Source organism: Sciurus vulgaris (genome assembly GCF_902686455.1).
Source record: "Sciurus vulgaris genome assembly, chromosome: 8".
NCBI classification, from domain to species: Eukaryota; Metazoa; Chordata; class Mammalia; order Rodentia; family Sciuridae; genus Sciurus; species Sciurus vulgaris.
In genome coordinates this window covers 104,192,496-104,210,276 of record NC_136468.1, presented here as the reverse complement: position 1 = coordinate 104,210,276, position 17,781 = coordinate 104,192,496, and the positions used below count along the sequence as shown (strand labels likewise).

Below are 17,781 nucleotides of genomic sequence, written 5' to 3'. Positions count from 1 at the left end.
CCAGGTTGAGGTTTGTTTCCACATAGGAGTGGTAAGCCACAGCAGATCAGACCAGAGCTGGGAGCCTGGCGACAAAACTTCAATCTTGGATTTGTTCTTCAGACACACAGACAGGCTGGGATAGAAAATGGAGACAGCAAGAAGGACACAACATGTCTTTGATTTTTCACATACCCAGAGATGGGAGCTTGGTCATCCCATCCCTGCTTCCCATGGCCCAAACTCAGGGACAGAAATGGAGTGGGGCCAGGTAGGCTCCAGAAAGACAATAATTCCCTGCTATCAAATTCATCATGGTCCACTCTGACTTTGGTCATAGACTGCTAAAAGCAATTCTCTAAATTCACTGTTACCAAAGGTCATTCTAAATAGTTGCAGCCACCACCCTATAGAAGCCAGAGAGAAAGAAAAGGCAAATACAGAAGGCTGCCTCCAGATGCCCCTGCTCAGAGACCCAACTTGGCAGTACCTACTCTCCTCAGGCAGAGATTACCTGGGGGCTTGCTACAGGTGGGGCTTAGCTCAGTCTCCCACAGAGGTGAAGCGCCTGACTAGTGGGAGCATCTGGGAGGCTGCAGGAAGTGTGTTTGTGAATCACTGGGTTATTGCTGCATCTGGGGTGACAGAGGCTGAACCACCCAAGCCAGAGGAAGCCCTGAGGCCTTGTCCTCATGGTGGTTCCATTCTTGTAAATGGCGAACACTGACTCTTGCACCTCCTCTTTTAACAATAAGGAAGCCACATCTGGGTGGGGAAGGGAAAGATGAGCCTCAGCCTCACTCAATGAGCTCCACGTAGTTGGCAGGGAACATGCCAAAGTGGCCATCAGGCCCATAGCCACGCCACCAGCCTTCGTCGATCACCTCGATGCCAGTAATGAGGTTCTCAGGATCAAAGGAGATCTCCGTGTCATCCGCTGCAGGAAGGTTAAGCCCAGGGGCTGCATCAGGACCCCTGCTCACAAGCCCCCAACCCATGTCTGCCCCTTGGGCAGCCCCCCTCCCTCATGCATGAGAGCTCAGGGCTGGTTTGCTTTCTCCTTGGTACATCCCATTGCCATCGAGCCTGCATGAAGTCCAAAACTATTGCAGTGGTGCCCCACCACCCGGGAACATCTTCCTACAGAATACCTCTGCAAAAGGCTGCTCCCCAGAGACCCTCAGCCCTTTCCCCAAGGTCTCCTCTGGGAAGTCAAGAGTCCAGTTCTGGTTCCATTTTCTGCTCAGACCTGGAGGCTCTACAAGATGGTAACTGGGGTTCCTATGAATGGATGGTAAACTGCTGGCTAGAGTCTGTGGGGAGGGCCAGGCTGTTCAGAACAGAAACTCCAGTGCCATGGTCACCACCATTCCAGTGGGGCTTCCATCCTCAAACTTGCCTCCCACTTCCCTCTTCTTTTCCCAATACCCTTGGTGCTGTCCCCCTACAGAGCCCCAGTCACTTGTTCTTATCTATCTCAACCACAGGACCCAAGATTTGTGGCAGCCAGGTTGGGCACCTTACCTGCTTGGTAGTCATACAGGGCCCGGGCACATAGCCCTTGCCCACTGAGTCCCTGGGCCTGTGTATAGTGGTCAATGTGCTCAGAGCCAGTGTCTTGCTGCTGCACCTGCCAAGAGAGAGACAGATGACATTACCCAGACTCAGCCTTTTCACGTAGGTGGCTCAGGTCAAGCTGGGGTCTACAGGATGGGCAACAGCACATGGAGGATGAATAGCACTGTAAGGGTGGGGGTTGCACCTATACCACAGTCATCACCCCAAGGTACAGAGGCTGAAAGACAGTGCAAACCCCTCTAGCCATAAACTGCAGGGTGCTTCCCTCGTCCAGGATCGGCTTCATGGGCACTGGCCCACATAACTTACAGCATGTGGCTTTTCCAAAAGTTGAATGAGAATCCATAAGTGCTTCAAAACCCTTAGTGTACCACAGAAAACTCAGGCCTGTGGCACCTTTGCTGCCCCACCCCACTGCAGAGAACCTACCATTGGAGGCTCCTCATAGAGGGTCTCTTGCTCTGGGGGCTCCTCGTATGTGGCTTCCTCTTCTGCCTGCACCAGACTTGGAGGAATGCTGGGTGCTGGCTCCTCACAGACATCTGCATCAGAGGACACAGCAAGTTCTGACTCCTCTCCTTCCTACAACCCTCCCTTCTCCACCATCATCCCCCTCCAGGGCCCCATGGGATAACAAATGCCTTGCCTGCCACAGGCCTTGAGATAGTGGGAGTTGGCTCTCTGCCAAAGGAGGTCTCTGGTTGGGTGAGCTGTTTCTGCAGGAAGGGGCTCCTCAGCTTGCCTGCAAACCCCCACAAACAATGTCCCCACCACTTTAGAACCATTCCTTGGTGCCCACACACCCGCCCTGGTCTTTTAAAGCAGCCCAAAGGGGCTGGCCTCAGCTAGCACAGGTACAGAGATCCCAGATGTGTCTCATGTTTGCTGTGGAGAGATGGTAGGCAGCATAGCCATGAGTAGGAGATACCTTGGCCCTAGGCTGCTCTCCTCAGTTGTTCCTTGTCACTAATCTGTCTTGTGGCCAGGCCCAGAGGGAGGACCCACCTGGCTGAGGGCTGGAGATGGAGGTGGTGGACATGGCCCTCTCCTTCTGCTTAAAAATCTCCCGCGGGTGTGCAGTCCGCTGACCAGAAAACACCTAGGGGAACATGCGTTGACCTGAGCAATGACCAGAGTTTCTCACCTCACTGTCTGTCGCCCCAGCAAGCAGGCCCTCAAGGCTATATCAGAGGCGAGAAGCCAAGGGGCTGACAGGGCCTCTCCCAGGACTAGGTTGCAGTCCATGCCACAAGTTTCTGCTCCTGGTTTTCCTCCCCACTGGCATATTTGATGTGCTCAGATGTGTCTCCTGTTCACTGCATGGGCCTGAGCTAAGCCCTTGATCCAAGTTCAGGGGCTTCAACATGTGATGGATCCAAATCAGAAAGTTTCTAGACCCTTTGAGAGAAAAGCCCAATACTAACCTGCTCCTCCCTGTTCTTTGAAACCACTTCTTGCTGCTGTTCACATGTCCTGCTGGGAAGGCCAGAGTGGGAGAAGAGAGCTGAAGCTCTTCAGCAGCCCCTAATGCTGCACTCCTAGTCCTCCTGCCTCTGAGGGATTAAAGGAGCGCACAGGGACCCCCAAGGGATGCGCCCCCCCCCCCCCACCATGAGGGCCAGCACCCTAGCCCAGTGAAGGGTGGGCTTACCCTGAGGGGCTGGCTTCTCTGTGCTGCTCCTGGTAGCGTTGCTCTCGGCGGGCAGCCTCCTGCAGCTCCCGCTCTCGGCGCTCCTGTTCCAGCTGCCGCTGTTCCTCCTCAGCCCGTCGCTTCTCCTCCAGCCGGCGGTTCTCCTCCTCCTTCTGCAGGGAGGGCTGGCCACTCAACCCCACACTGTCCCCATGTCCTCACCTCCTGCCTGGGACCAGGTCCCACAGGCATGTGGTTGAGGGAAGACACTACAGCACATCCCTCACATGCCCTACTTATGCCTTACTTTAACTACCTATAAATGGTCAGGTAGAACACTCACTACACACCTGTGCCCCTACTCCATGCCTCTTACCTCAGCTTTGGCCCAGAAGCTGTCTTTTCCAACTCTCTTGATCTCAGATATGGCATTGGTCTTCTGGTACACAGAACCCTGTGGGGGACAGCAAATGCTAAAGACCTGGCCCTGGGTGGAAGTTAGGCCTCCAGGGTATAGAGGGTAGGGTATTTACAAGAGCAGGTGAGTGCTACGAGGACTGGACTCAGTGGGGACTTGGGAGCCTGACCTACCACCCTCAAGGAGCTGAATACCAAGTGCCCAGAAAGAGGCCCAGGAACCTGCCCCAGCAGGGATGCTGAATCCTAAGAACACTGATGGGGTCTCGTGGCACCTAGCCCTTGTGCATGGGGGCCTAACAGGAAAGGTCCTGTCTGCAGACTCCTGGGGACCAGGTAGTTCTGAGGCAGGTCTCTGGCCAGGACTACCCCTTAGAGAGCTGACTGGCACAGCATTGTCCACAAGAATTACTGCAGAACCCAACTGCACATTTGATGCTGCAATCCTGACTGTTAACTCTACCCAGTTTAAGAACCATGAGTCTACAGGTATCTCCCCATAACTTGGGTGTGTAGGGTTCTGCTCTGATGCCAACTAAGGTTCTTCCACAGTGGTTCCTGCCAGAGACTAACTCAGTCTTGCTGCCACTGTGATCCCCAGGGATGGCTGGACCATTATAGCTGTGCATTTCCAAAGAGCCTCCAACCTGATCATACATAGCTGGCTCCAAACAAAAGTGCTAGAATGGCTAGGCCAATTACCAGGTATGGTTACCATCTATGGAAGCCAGCCATCAGGGGTCCAACTACACAGACTCTGGAAACCATATAGATTCTGCCACATCCTCAGGTCCTCAGCAACAAAAGCTTGGTGCTAGGCAGGCAGGACTTACCACTGGAGCCTGGGGTCCTGCATCCTGGAAGCGGCTGCTTTCCCTGTGGAAGCTGTAGTTGGCCCCGGAGGCCTTGGCCACTTTCTGCATGATGCACTCAGGCTCTACATCCTCCTCTGCTCGTGCATTGATGGTCACATGGGCCCCCTGTGGCAGAAGTACCACTTAAAAGACAAGATTTGCAAGCACAGGAGAGGATGAAAAACTCCTATCTATTCATGTAGCAGAGGCCATGACTGCCCACAGGAGATTGATTACAAGGCATCTGTCTGGCTGCTGGGAACCGAGGCCCTGCTTCCCTGTGTTGTAGTCCCTGTTGCAGCTCAGGAGATACCCAGTTAGCCACCAAGTTCTTTCTGAAAAGTAGACCCATGACCTCATTCTCTGTTATTATAGACCCAATAGTTTTTTGGGTTGTTTGTTTGGTATGGGAAATTGAACCCAGAGGTACTTAACCACTGAGCCACATGCCCAGGCCTTTTTATTTTGAGAGAGGGTCTTGCTAAGTTGCTTAGGGCCTCACTACTAAGTTGCTGAGGCTGGCCTTGAACTTGTGATCCTTCTGAGTTGCTGGGATTATAGGTATGCACCACTGCACCTGACTACACCCAATGAACTTGGAAGTCTTTTTCATCTACTAGATGGAAACAGAGTCATATCAGAAAATGTGTTTGCAGAACTGGGAATCAAAGGAGTCTCCTTGCTGGTAATCAAGTAAGTGCAAAAAGTGTCACCTAACAAGTAAACAACAAATACTTTAAACATAATTGCTTTTGAAATCGAAAAAATGTTCTACCATAGAACAACTGATGTGAATAGACTGAAAAGGAATACATCAAAATGATACATGTTAGGGTGGTGGGCACAAGCATCTTTTTCCTTTCTCCAAATCCTGACAATGCTGCTAAACTATTTAGAGTACTTATGAACAAAACAGAACCCAGGCCCAGCATTGCTCATTGGATCAGCTCCAGCATGATCCTTAATCCTGCTCTGCTGAGACCAACCTTTGGGTGTTCTGATTACATCTCTGCCTCCTGTGTACCTGCTGACCCAGAGGGGAGCAGCCTCTGCTCATGCCCTGAGGGTCAAACAGAGCTTCGGTCACTAGTACGCTCGTGATTCCAGCTCCAATTCCAGTTCAGTTACACCCGGGAACCTGGGATGATTGATCTTGCAAGGCCCCTTAAAAGGGCAGCAGGACTGGTGTAGCCCTCACCTTCAAGAAGTTGGCCATGGTGCTGACGTGGTTGGCGCATGCTCCCTTCCGCACATCATTCACACCCTCGCCTGTCTGCAACACAAGCACACCCAGCATGACCCAGGCCTCCTCCCAAAGCCATTTCCCTTCCCACAAGTTCCCAGGGACCCAGCAGCTTCCCTATCTCCCCAAAGAGAATCCCCTCAAAGCAGACATCATTCTCCCAACTGAGTCACAAAAATGAGTTTAGGTTTCAACCTCCAAGGGGTTCAGAAACTGTTCTCTAGGCAGGACAGTTGCTGGCTTCCATTGTGGGGGAGTTGCCTGAGCTTTTCTTTTCTTTCTTTCTTTCTTTTTTTTTTTTTTTTTTTATACCAGGGATTGAACCCAGTAGCCCTTAACCACTGAGCCACATCTCCACAGTCCTTTTATATTTTATTTTATTTAAGTTGCTTAGGGCCTCACTAAGTTGCTGAGGCTATCTTTGAATTTGTGATCCTCCTGCCTCAACCTCCCGAGCCACTGGGATTACAGCATGCACCACTGCACCTGGCTCCTGAGATTTCTCGATCCCCAGTACTCTGCTGGAGCCCCTGTCCCTGTACTCTCAGGCTCCTGCATACTCCCTTGGGATTTCTGCTTCACCAAAAGGACTACCCTGAAGGAAATGGGGCAGGAATTTCTTGTGATGACCATTTTTACTTCACTTTGCTGGACCAATTCTGGGCTTGGAGAATGAATTCTGTGTAGCAAGGCCAGTCATTTTATTTAATTATTTATTTTTTGCCATACTGGGGATTGAACCCAGGGCCTCACATGTGCTAGGTACGGACTCTACCCCGTTCTTTTTAAATTTTTATTTTGAGACAGCGTTTCACTAAGTTGTTAAGGCTAACTTGCGATCCTCCCGACAAGGACAGTTATTCTTTGGGCTACAATGAATTAATTGACTATTCTGCTTTTTCACCAGCTTTAAACTGTTCTGTTTATTTAATAAATCATGCCAGTAAAATACCCTGTTCCTGAAAAAGTCAAAACAAGAAAGAAGTCAAGGGACTTTCCCCAGTCACACTAGATGAGATAAGTCCACGTACCCAATTGATGAGGACAAACTTGGGCAGGCCAGAGTTGGGGTCCTTCACCCTGCAGAAGGCATACATCACCTTCCCACTGTTGAGTTCCTCCACCAGCTCCTCCAGACCACCCTCTGCAGAGTCACAGGGAGGGTCAGAGGTGGCCAGTGCCCCTACCCACCCCAGTGCCTGCTTCATCAGTAAGGAAATCCGAGCCACCCTTCACCAAGGCTTCTCACCCAACCATCTCAGAATCATCCTTGGAAGCTGTGTTTAAAATCATATACATGTATAGCTCCATGATAGAGCACTTCTGGCATAGTAAGAGCCTGGGTCCAATCCCCAATGCCACAATAAAATAAAAATAAAAACAAAGTAAAATCAGATTCCTGAGCTCTACTTCCACAAGGCTGATTTAGCATAGCTGGTGAGACCCAGGGAGACTGCATTTTCTTTTGTATCAGGGACTGAACCCAGGGGTGCTTATCCACTGAACCACATCCTCAGTCCTTTTTTCTATTTTATTTAGAGACAGGGTCTCGCTAAGCTGCTTAAGGATTCGCTAAGTTGCTGAGGCTGGCTCTGAACTTGCAATCCTCCTGCCTCAGCCTCCTGAGTTGCTGGGTGTGCACCACCTCACCTGGCCAGGAGACTGCATTTTCTGACAAGCACCTTAAGTGACTTTTTTTTTTTTTTTTTTTTGCCCACACTAGTTTAAAAACCACTCTTCTAAACTCAAAGATAACTCTGGAAATAAAAATAGATAAATAAGTAAATATTTCCACCTCAGACCAGCCATCAGACTTGCAAGTGAAGGATGTCTGCATCACTCTTCCTGTGGCCTGGACTCCACAAAGGGCCCCAGGATAGTGGAGTTACTAAGTCATTCCCTCTGGGAATCACATGTTCACTCAGGCATCAGGGCCACCCAGAGTGTCAGATCTCTTGTAACATCTCACAACTGAAAAACTGACTTGGCCCTTACGAGTCTCAGATGGTGGAGGTAAGAAGGGCTGCATAAGGCATTCTCCATAGCACTGACCCTCAAACTCCAAACATCCCAAAGCTGAAAGGAGGAACTGGGTCAGGTATTTTAGCTGCAGGATCCACAGAACCTGAGGCAGTCAATGCTGCATTGGTAGCACAGTCCTGCTTGGTGCACTGTAGAAGTAGCATGACACTCAGATTGCTGATCCCTGCAACTCTCAGACATCTACCCTGTCATGTGAGATGCCTATTCAGTGGCAATCATTCTGGAAAGAGGACGCAAAAGTGAGAACAGCTTGTAGGAGTAAGGGCTTTCTATCAACAATTGTCACTAAAACTGTATTTGTTCCACCAAGCAGAGAATGTGTTCCAGGCACTCACTGAACAACAAAGTCATGTTCTGCTCAGGACTGGGAGTGGGAGGAGGTCAGGTGAACCTCAGAGTATAGGCATGCTGGCCTTGAGCATGGGGAGGGATCAGAGTATCAGCTGGAATTCATACCCCATCATCTCTAGTTCAGCCTACTTGCCAGTTTCTGCCCAGTGGTGGCCCGGAGCCATTCCTTCTGCAGAGACTACCTCCACTGAGGTCCTCATCATCACATGCAGTGATGCTGCCTCTCCCCAGTGCAGGTGGGTCTCTGTGTGCTCTTGCCCCTGGTAAGGGCAGAGAAGAGGCAGAGGAGAGGTCTGGGCCTTCTTTACCTGCACCACTGGCATCCACCCAGCTGAAGCCCCCTGGACAGAGAATACCCACGAACTGGAGAGGGCTGGCTACTTGCACTTAGTTCCTCCAGAGAGAGTAGTACTGCCCTGTATCCAGGGATAAAATGTTGAGGAAGAATGTTTTTACTCACTAACATCTGAAACGTACCAAAAGCTTACCAAAGTTTACCAGAACTGTCCAGTAAGGGCCAGGCCCTTGCTGCCCAGAGGACTGATACAGCTCTGGCCCCCTAGACCTGCCTTGTGCTGGTCCACATCCTAATCAGGAGGTCAAGGAATCCCTCAGTGGAGCTAATGTGGGGATAGGTCTGCAGAAAGCAGGTATCCCACTCCCACCCTCAGCAAGGGGAGATGTCACTGCAATGGAAAACTGTGTGACTGAGTCCCTTTCCTGCTGTGATGGCTGAAATGCCAGCGATGGACCAGTGACAGTAAAAACTTTCTTCCCTTTGTGCATCTTATTCTCCTGCCTCCTGGTACTGAGAGCCCATTTGAGGGATACTTACCCCCTGTGCCAGCCACACGAATGTCATTGCTGTTGCCCTCGTAGGTAAACAGAGCCCTGAAACAAAACACGAGTGGACTCAGTGGTCAGCACCCTGAGCTCCATCTGCCATCACCACACCTACCATGGCAGATGCAGGCTCTACTTTGCCTTGCTCTAACCTGCCAGACAGGTTCTCAGTAGGCCACGCTAAGGCTGACTAACCAGGGACTTGCTGTGAGAAACAAAGCCATGGAGATAAGAAGCACATACCTACTTAGAGGAAAACATAAGTTGTGGAGTTTTATGAATTTTCTGCACATTCATGTGTAAAATACTCATTTTTCTACTAGGTAAAAAAATTTAAAAAGACAAAAGATACCTACATATTTCTGAATTCAAAGAACGTCAAAGAAGGTAGGAGGTAGGTAGGTAGGTAGGTAGGAAGGAAAAAGAGATTCATCAGGCAACTTGGAGGCTGCCAACACTCGGGTGTACATCTGCCCTACCTTCAGTGATGCCTGAAGAGTGTGGTGGCAGGTCTCCCTGTGACAGTCTCCTGGCAAACTCAGACTTTAATAGGTATGCACAGCATCAGAACCCACAGGGGCAATGTTACATGAAGTCTATTAAGACCAGTGACCCATCAACCTCTTACAGACAGGCACACACAGGCAAGCTTTCTATCTAGTGATTTAACTCTCCATGGCTGATACTGGGTTGCCTTTCTTTCTGGTAATACTAATTACTTATAAGACTAAAAAAAATTTGGCTTATAAACTTGTACCCCAAAGTTGGTGAGAAGACAATAAATTTTATTAAATCTGAGTCATGAAGAACAAAGGTTACTCAAGGAGAACATTCTTGTAGAGGTGGCCTTCAAGAGGCAAGTTTTGCTTGAGGTGCTCCATAGTGCACACACAGTCATCAGCACCAACCATACAAGAGTTTAACATCCCTGGCAGTGCTGGTGGGTATGGAGCAGAGGCAATGACCTCTCTCACAGAAAGTCAAAGACAAAACCCAACCCAGCCCAGTGTCTGTCATTTCCCCAGCTTGGGAGGAAGACCAGACAGAAGCTCTGGGGATAAGAGCCTGCCAGTGCCACTGGGTAGATGCATATGCCTGAGAAAGAAAAACCAAACCCCATGCCCAGTGGACCTGGTTAGTAGGGAGGAGGCAGGCCACTAGAAAAGAGCTGTTGCTTACCAGGAGAGGAAACAGAATGCAGAAGGAAAGAAAACCACAGAGGAACAAGGAAAAAGATTTAGAAGGTAGTGGATATCAGCCTGAGTTGGTGGAACTTTTTGTCGGGGAAAGAAGACCATTCTTTTATTTATTTATTTTTTTTTTGGTACCAAAGATTGAACCCAGGGGTGCTTAAGCACTGAGCCTCATACCCAGACCTTTTTTTTAATGTTTTGAGACAAGGTTTTGCTAAATTGCTTAGAGTCTCACTAAGTTGCTGAGGGTGGCTTTGGACTTGCAATCCTCCAGCCTTAGCCTCGGGAGCTGCTGGGATTACAAGTATGCACCACAATGCCTAGCAAGACCATTCCTCTTGATGGCCACAGGCCTGGCTGCCAGGGCACAGAGACTGGCACAAGCAGTGGGGACAGAAGATGGCAGCATGTCTCCTCCAAGAAGGGATCTGGCAGCTAATAAGGCCAAGTTTGGTATCTGCCACCTACCCATCCAACTTCATTCCCCTCTCCCCTGAGATCCACTCTGAACCACCTTCAAGACTGTTCCCAGTTCAGAGGTTCATTCCCATCTTTAATAGAATACCACTCTTCTTTCAAATCAACATAACAAAACCTGGTGCACTGGCCTGTGCATAGGAAGGATGTGTGACATGTCAAGTCCTTATATTCCATCATTCTTTTCAAATATGTGTACTGAGAACCTACTGTTTACTGGCAATAGGAATGCAGCTATGAACAATCCCCAAAGGCCCCACCCATGGAACCTGCCTTCTAACAAGAGAGACAGACACACACCTGGTGCTAATGTACTGTCAGGGAGTAATATAGGCACAGGAGGTGACACATGAACCAGATTAGAACAAACTCATCAAGACCTGAAGGAAGGTTTGGTGCGGTGGTACACGCCTGTAATCCCAGCAGCTTGTGGGGCTGACACAGGAGGATGGAGAGTTCAAAGCCAGACTCAGCTAGGCACTAAGCAACTCAGTGAGATCCTGTCTCTAAATAAGATACAAGAAAGGGCTGGGGATGTGGCTCAGTGATTGAGTGCTCTTAAATTCAATCCCTGGTACTCACACTCCCCAAAGGGAGAGGGCTAGAGACAGATCAAGATAGAGAGTGAAAGCTTTGGTTCTGGCCTTAAGGCCCAGTACAATTCCACCTGCATCTTTAAAGACCCACCAAACTGGAGATCATCTCTGATATTCTCTACTGGTTCTTCTGTATCATTCAGTTCATCCTTCATCTGAGCATCAAGTACACAAAACAATTCTATAGCAGGTACTAGGGAAGAGATAAGTCCATCCTACCCATTCTAGTGAAGAGATAAAAGTAACAAGAAAATCCCCAAGTGTTTCCAGCATGTGTCCAGCATGTATCTGAAGGAAGTAAAACTAGAGGAGAGGAAAAGGTGACTATAGTCAGGAAGCTAGGAATTCAGAAAGGTTTCTCTGAGAAGGCAACCTCAGAGCAGAGATCTGAAGGTGTGGAAGGCACCTGGGATGATGCAGAAGAAGTGCGCCCTAGGCAGAGGAAACAGCAAGAGCAAGGGCTTTGAAGAGGAACCATCTTGCAAGTTTGAGGAAGAGAAAGACAGGGGTAGAGTGGTACTGAGCAGGTGTGGCCACAGTGTGGTAAATAGGAGGGGCAGCAGAAACAGGGTTATACAGGTCAAGTGGGTGGGGTGGAGTCTGGGCTTTATTCAATGTGCAATGGGAAGTCACCGCAGAGTTATGGGTAGGGAAGTAAGATAGTCCAAATCTTTTTCAGCCAGTGAATGGAGACTTGCCTCAGTTTGTTGAGTAACTACTTACATGGCTTCCACAATTAGGGTGGCTGCCAGGGGCTTATGCAACTGACTGACACAACCTACAGCTATTCAGGAGCCTGGAAATGAGTAAGTGGTCAAAAGCATGGCTATCCAGGCAGATGAGTATGACAAGAAGAGGTTTAGCACCTTAAAGCGGAACGAGTAGATGAGACAGGTCAGAACCAGGCTGTGGTGGCAGTAGACAGCTCTGATAAGAAACCCAAGGAAAGACTAGAAACATGGGAAGTCTGCACTGCTAGCTGAGCTGTGAGGTATCATTCCCAAGTCAGTGACAGTTCACCAGGCATGGTGGCACATGCCTGTAAATCCAGTGATTCTAGAGCATGAGGCAGGGCAATCTCAAGTTAGAGCTCCTCCTCAGCAACTAAGTGAAGCCCTCTGCAACTTAGTGAGACCTGGTCTCAAGTAAAAAAAATAAAAAGGACTGGGGATGTAGCTCAGTGGTAAAGCATCCCTGGGTTCAATTCCCAGTTTAAAAAAAAAAAAAAAAAGTCAAACACAACAGAAAAGCAGTGATAGTTTCTGAGAAGACTGAGGTACCAGGGAAGTACAGAGGAGACAAGAAAGCACTTAGACAAGGGGAGAGGTGGCTGGTCACAGCAGCAAAACCTAGCCCAGGCAACAGGAAATGATGAGTCCATGAGGACCCACACAGTGGGGCAGACTCAGTAGACAAGGTCTCACTGCTGACCACAGGGTGGGGGAGGTCCCACCAAAACTCCACCTCTAAGTTCTAGTTTCTAATTTCCAAGTTTGGTCACCACCATACTGAGCATATTTCTTAGAACTTGAAGAACTAAAAACTGGTCAGTGAAAACAGTTTAAGCAAATGGGAAAGTGAAAGAGAATTACACATAGCTATGCATACTGCAGAGATGATCTGTATGGGGACTGCTCAGGGTTCACCCAGAAACTTTAGATTCAGGATCCCAGTACTGTAGTTTCATCAACTGCATAAGGAGACCTACACACTGATAGCCTCCCAAAGCTTGTCCAGAAGTGGTGGAGAGAAGACCGGACTTTTTTTCTAAGTAAGTGTCCAGCATCCTATTTTTATTCTTCCCATGACTCAGATACAAGAAAAGAGAAACGGAGGTCCTGAAATCCACATTCCCAGAGAACCGGGGCCCCAAACCTGTCCTCCTTGTCTGAGCCTCCAGAGCAAGCTCATGTTTCCCAGCCAGGCTGTCGGGCCCCTCTCAAAGGCCAACTCTGAACCAAGCGTTCGGAAGTCAAGCGCTGCTTCCGCCTTCTAAGGCGAGAGTGGAGGACCTGAGGAGGACCCCTTTCTTAGGGAAGTCCCAGAGCTGGAAAAAAGAACCTAGCGAGGCCAGCAAGTACCACCGGGCCAAGTCCTACATGGAGGGCCGCGAAGCCGACACTAGGCGTCGAAGGTGCAGGGGGAAGGGCTTAGTCTCCCAAGCTGTTTCACCCGTTCACGAACTACTGGGCAGCGCTGAAGTGGGTGGGACAGCACCAAGCTGGCGTGTGGGGCTGGCAGGCAGGTGAGCCTCGCACCACCTGCGGCCGCGCCGCCCAGCGCTTGCGCCCCCCACCCACTCCGGGCCCGCCTAGCTGCCCACCAGTCGGTCGGGGACTTCTCGGTGACCACCCGCACGTAGGCCTCTTGCAGCGCCGGCCCGTTCCGGCTGAGGTTTGCCGCCATGGTCCGTTCCACGATCCCCGAGCTGCAGCCTCTGCAGCTTTAGGGTCCAGCCTCCCTTGCCAGTCGGGAGCCCCGCCCAGGTGGACGGAAGCCTACCCTCCGACAACCGGAAGACCCGCCCCGGTGCCGGAAGTGGAAGTAGAGGCGGGACTGAACCCTTAGCCTCTGGGCTCGCTGCCCGGGAGCGAAGAGTGGGGTGGTTTTATTTAGGCGCCGGCCAACTAAAGGAACTGTCTGTCCGCTGCTATTCGTCCGCTGGGTGCTCTCCCCGGGCGTGGCCTAGCGCCTGCTCTGGTTCCAGTCCAATCGCTTAGTAGCTCAAGGAACAATGCTCATGTTCTTTTAATTCGTGTCACTGTTAATGCGCTTACTTGAGAGATCTTACATTCACAAGTCTTCCTCCACACCGGATCCCACGAGCCGATGTGTGGACCCGCATCAGAAGTATGATTTATGAATAAAGCATGATATAATGAATACACGTATAAATGGATGCTAAGTGATGAGCGCAACGCTACAAAAAAAAAAAAAATAAGCTTTTGTGCTGGCTCTCATTTTTTTCCCTCTGCAATTTGGTTAAAAGGTGGGGGTAGTAGAGGAATGAAAAGAATTCGCTTTGTGCTTCACCTTCATATTGAGAAAGAAGGGACCCATTTTGCCTCAATCAGCTCCCTTCCAGGAAAGATCTTTTTTTTTTTTTCCCCCCCATCCACAAATGTGCATGGACCATGAGACGATCTAGAAAGAAAGCTCCCAGGTAAATGTTTAGGTTCTGAAGTGTGAACCAGCTTAAAGGGTCTGAAAGATGGGGCACAGGGAGAAGTTGAAGTCCAGGGGAAGGGCTTTGTGTTTTTCTGGAGATATAATGGAATCTCTAGTGGATTTTAAAGAGAGGATGTGACCTGCCATATGTAGACCATCTCCATCCCTGTCTCCCACCCACTCCCATTTTTCTTGTGTTCCCCTCCCATCACATCTTGCATACTGCTTTCATAATGCTACTTAACATAAATAGAAAAGTATTACAATGACCACCTGGGAGTGACAGTCTTCTTTGCACAACCAGCCACTGGTACTACTGTAGGTGGTCTAGGGGACAGCAGAGTGAGAGGCAGGCTCCAAGAGGTAGCTCTGCTCTTGCCCTCCAAAATGAAGGATGGCCAAGGCCCTGCACTCCAGGGGTACCCTATTGTGGGCAGCTGGATGCCATTGAGCCTGTCTGGAGGGTAGGGGCATGGAAGCAGGGAGGTGTTAGGAGACTATTTTAGAAAAATCAGAAAGCCACACTATCTGGTCTGGGAGTTTTGCAGATTCTCTATAGTTTTAGGTTTTATTTTAAATAAAATCTGTCAATAGGAAAAGACCAGATGGTAGGAACAACAGAGTCAGAAAACTGGCCTCAAGAAGTGAACAGCAAGTCCTTCAAGTGAACAAGCAGGCCTCTGGAAGGAATGCTGCTCACGATTTGATTTGCTGCTTCTGCCCCCACAGCATCAAGCTGCTGTTTGGGGATGCTGGCAGCCACATCCTCCATTTCTCAGATAACCAGCACTCATGGCTAGATCCAGTGCTGTGTAAGGTTCATTCCTTACACAAGCTGCCAGTCAGAAGAGCTAGGCACCAAAAGGGATGAGAGACAAGTGGCTCCATGGTGAACTCAGGCGCCTTCTCTGCCTCTTTGGGTACCAGGCTCCAGGCCAGTAATTCTGCAGATCAGGCCTGTAAGCACCATTTCTGACACTGAAGGAAACTTTCTTCTGGAATATGCCATCCTTGAGAAACTTCAGTGAGGTGGTATGGAATTCTTCTGTGTTGATATACTGCTCAGCTATAAGCTACCATTTTACATGGGTTCATTTTTGGGAATTGAACCCAGGGGTGCTTAACCACTAAGCCACATCCCCTGCCCTTTTTATATTTTATTTAGAGACAGGGTCTCACTGAGTTGTGTAGGACCTCGCTAAGTTGCTAAGGCCAACTTTGAACTTGTGATTCTCCTGTCTTACCCTCCTGAGCTCCCGGGATTACAGGTGTGGGCTGCTGTGTCCCAAGCTACCATTTTAATACTGTTAAATATCCTTGTTGTGAGATTTTGACCCTTTGCCATGTTCTTGTAATTTCCAGATACTTCTGGAACCTGACAGATGAAAAATCTCAGCTCCATTGTTCAAATCCAGAAACTTCTGGGAGAGTTAATAGTCATTTATTCATCATAGATTTGTTGCTTAAGATCATGCCCAGTGTAAGGTAAGCCCAGTGGCTCAGGAGGCTGAAGCAGGAGGATTGAAAGTTCAGTCAGCTTCAGCAACTTAGTAAGGTACCAGCCAACTTAGCAAGACCCTGTCTCAAAATAAAAAATAAAAAGGGCTGGGGAAGTGGCTCAGTAGTTAAGTGCCCCTAGGTTCAATCCTCCATACAACAAGAAATTCCATTTCCCTGACCTCTCTGGTCTAAAGGAGAAACACACACATTACTCCATAGTTGACTTTTCAGATCTGCTGTCCAGTTGCTGACCAGGGACTTGCCTTGCAAATGTCGTTTCTGGAGATGTGGATTACACAGGAGCCCCTACACCATGGTTAATGTTACAACAAAGCTTTGACTCAAGGAGTATTCTTCAGGCTGACTTGAGCCCTAGAAGGCATGACAAGTGGGTGACCGTTTCACTGGAAGGGAACCTAAGGGGATTTCTCAGGAACAAGCCTGTTCAAGGAGTCAGTAGGTACAAAGCCCACTTCAGATTCACAATGAGTAAGATTTTTACTGGGGATCCCCAAAGGGCTGATTTTCACTCTTCTACTACCTATTTCAAGCAGAGAGGGCAAGCTTGGGGAAATTTTGACTGGACCCAGAAAACCCATGTTTCTTCAAGCTGTTGCTTAAAAACCCAGAATGTGGATACTCACAGTCTTAACTTGGGCCTGAATTTTTCCCTCTGACCTACCTTGAACATGTGAATCAGCCCCCACTTCCTAGACTATATGAATCATTATCTGCAAAATGCTTTGTGATGCTGAGCTGAAGTACACAATTTCACACACTGCATGGTGTTGCTGCTTAGCAGAGCCTGTGCTAATAGCCTTTCTGAAGGACATCATGGTAAAGGCATTCTTTCCATCTATTAAGAATTACTGTCTTAAAATCAGCATACTACAGAGATACAGCCACATCAATGTTTATAGCTGCTCAATTCACAATAACCAGACTGTGGAACCAACCTAGATGTCCTTCATTTGATGAATGGATAAAGAAACTGTGAGATATATATATATATATATATACACAATGGAATATTACTCAGCTATAAATAATAATAAAATTATGGCATTTGCAAGTAAATGGATGAAATTGTAGAATATCATGCTAAGTGAGATAAGCCAATCTCAAAAAACCAAAGGACAAATGATCTCGCTGATAAGTTGATGATGACACATAATGGGAGGTGGAAGGGGGGCAAGAATGGAGGAAGGAGGGACTATATAGAGGGAAAAGAGGGGTGGGAGGGGTGGGGGGGAAGGAAAAAATAACAGAATGAATCAAACATCATTACCCTATGTAAATGTATGATTATGAAAATGGTATGCTGTTACTCCATGTACAAACAGAAACAACATGTATCCCATTTGTTTACAATAAAAATAAATTTAAATAAAAAAAAATTTACTGTCCTGTTTAAGCAAAGACCAAAGGGTTAGCAAAGAGAAATTAAGAAGGCAATCCTCACCATGGTGAGAGGCAAGAAACAAACACCAGAGGACCTCAAAAGACACTTGATGGTAAGAGGAGAATCCTAAATAGAAACCCCCCAAAAGGCAGATGTGGACCAGACTCAATCTGCTCCATCTTTTTTGAAAGGAGTAATGACATAAAAAATCTCAGGAACGTATTCTCATTGACAAAACATCTGGCAGTAAGGTTGCAGCTACAACTTACAAGTTTCAGGAACAAATCAATCTCCCACAGTCATCTTTGGTTAACCCCAGGTGCTAGGTCTGTAAACTTTCCAATTGCCCCCAAAGGCTCTGCCTGGCCTTTTGGTTGCCATTTTACTCTTCTCTGCCCTGTTCTTTACTTTTTGCAGTACTGGTGACTAAACCCAGGGGTGCTCTACCACTGAGCTAGATCCCTAACCCATTTTAAATTTTTTGAGACTGAGTCTTGCTGAGTTGCT

The 17,781-nt window shown here is 48.6% G+C and overlaps 1 protein-coding gene across 7 annotated transcripts; it reads right to left on the bottom strand.

Annotated features, from left to right (window-relative positions):
* Positions 1–140: 140 nt before the first annotated feature.
* DBNL (drebrin like) lies at positions 141–13,690 on the bottom strand. 7 transcript variants are annotated; one of them, XM_079150764.1, is made up of 13 exons: positions 13,528–13,690; positions 8,931–8,986; positions 6,733–6,845; positions 5,657–5,731; positions 4,438–4,584; positions 3,564–3,641; positions 3,209–3,360; positions 2,982–3,030; positions 2,563–2,656; positions 2,211–2,299; positions 1,987–2,139; positions 1,504–1,609; positions 141–916 (listed from the first exon to the last, which is right to left on the bottom strand). In XM_079150764.1, the coding sequence occupies exons 1-13, from the start codon at positions 13,608–13,610 to the stop codon at positions 777–779; spliced, it is 1,335 nt and encodes a 444-aa protein (XP_079006890.1). In that variant the 5' UTR covers positions 13,611–13,690; the 3' UTR covers positions 141–776. The 7 variants fall into 7 exon arrangements, with proteins under 7 accessions (XP_079006890.1, XP_079006891.1, XP_079006885.1 ...); XM_079150765.1 differs by having other exon boundaries at positions 1,987–2,099; positions 2,204–2,299; positions 2,982–3,033; positions 13,528–13,689; XM_079150759.1 differs by lacking the exon at positions 2,211–2,299 and having other exon boundaries at positions 1,987–2,099; positions 2,982–3,033; positions 13,528–13,689.
* Between the last annotated feature and the right edge of the window lie 4,091 nt (positions 13,691–17,781).

Excerpts from the sequence above, each read along its gene's own strand:
- DBNL (XM_079150764.1), bottom strand. The coding sequence starts at position 13,610 with ATGGCGGCAAACCTCAGCCGGAACGGGCCGGCGCTGCAAGAGGCCTAC. Across the intron at positions 2,300-2,562 it reads CATCTCCAGCCCTCAGCCAG|GCAAGCTGAGGAGCCCCTTC; the intron begins GTGGGTCCTCCC and ends GGGGGTTTGCAG. Across the intron at positions 917-1,503 it reads CCTGTATGACTACCAAGCAG|CGGATGACACGGAGATCTCC; the intron begins GTAAGGTGCCCA and ends ACCTTCCTGCAG.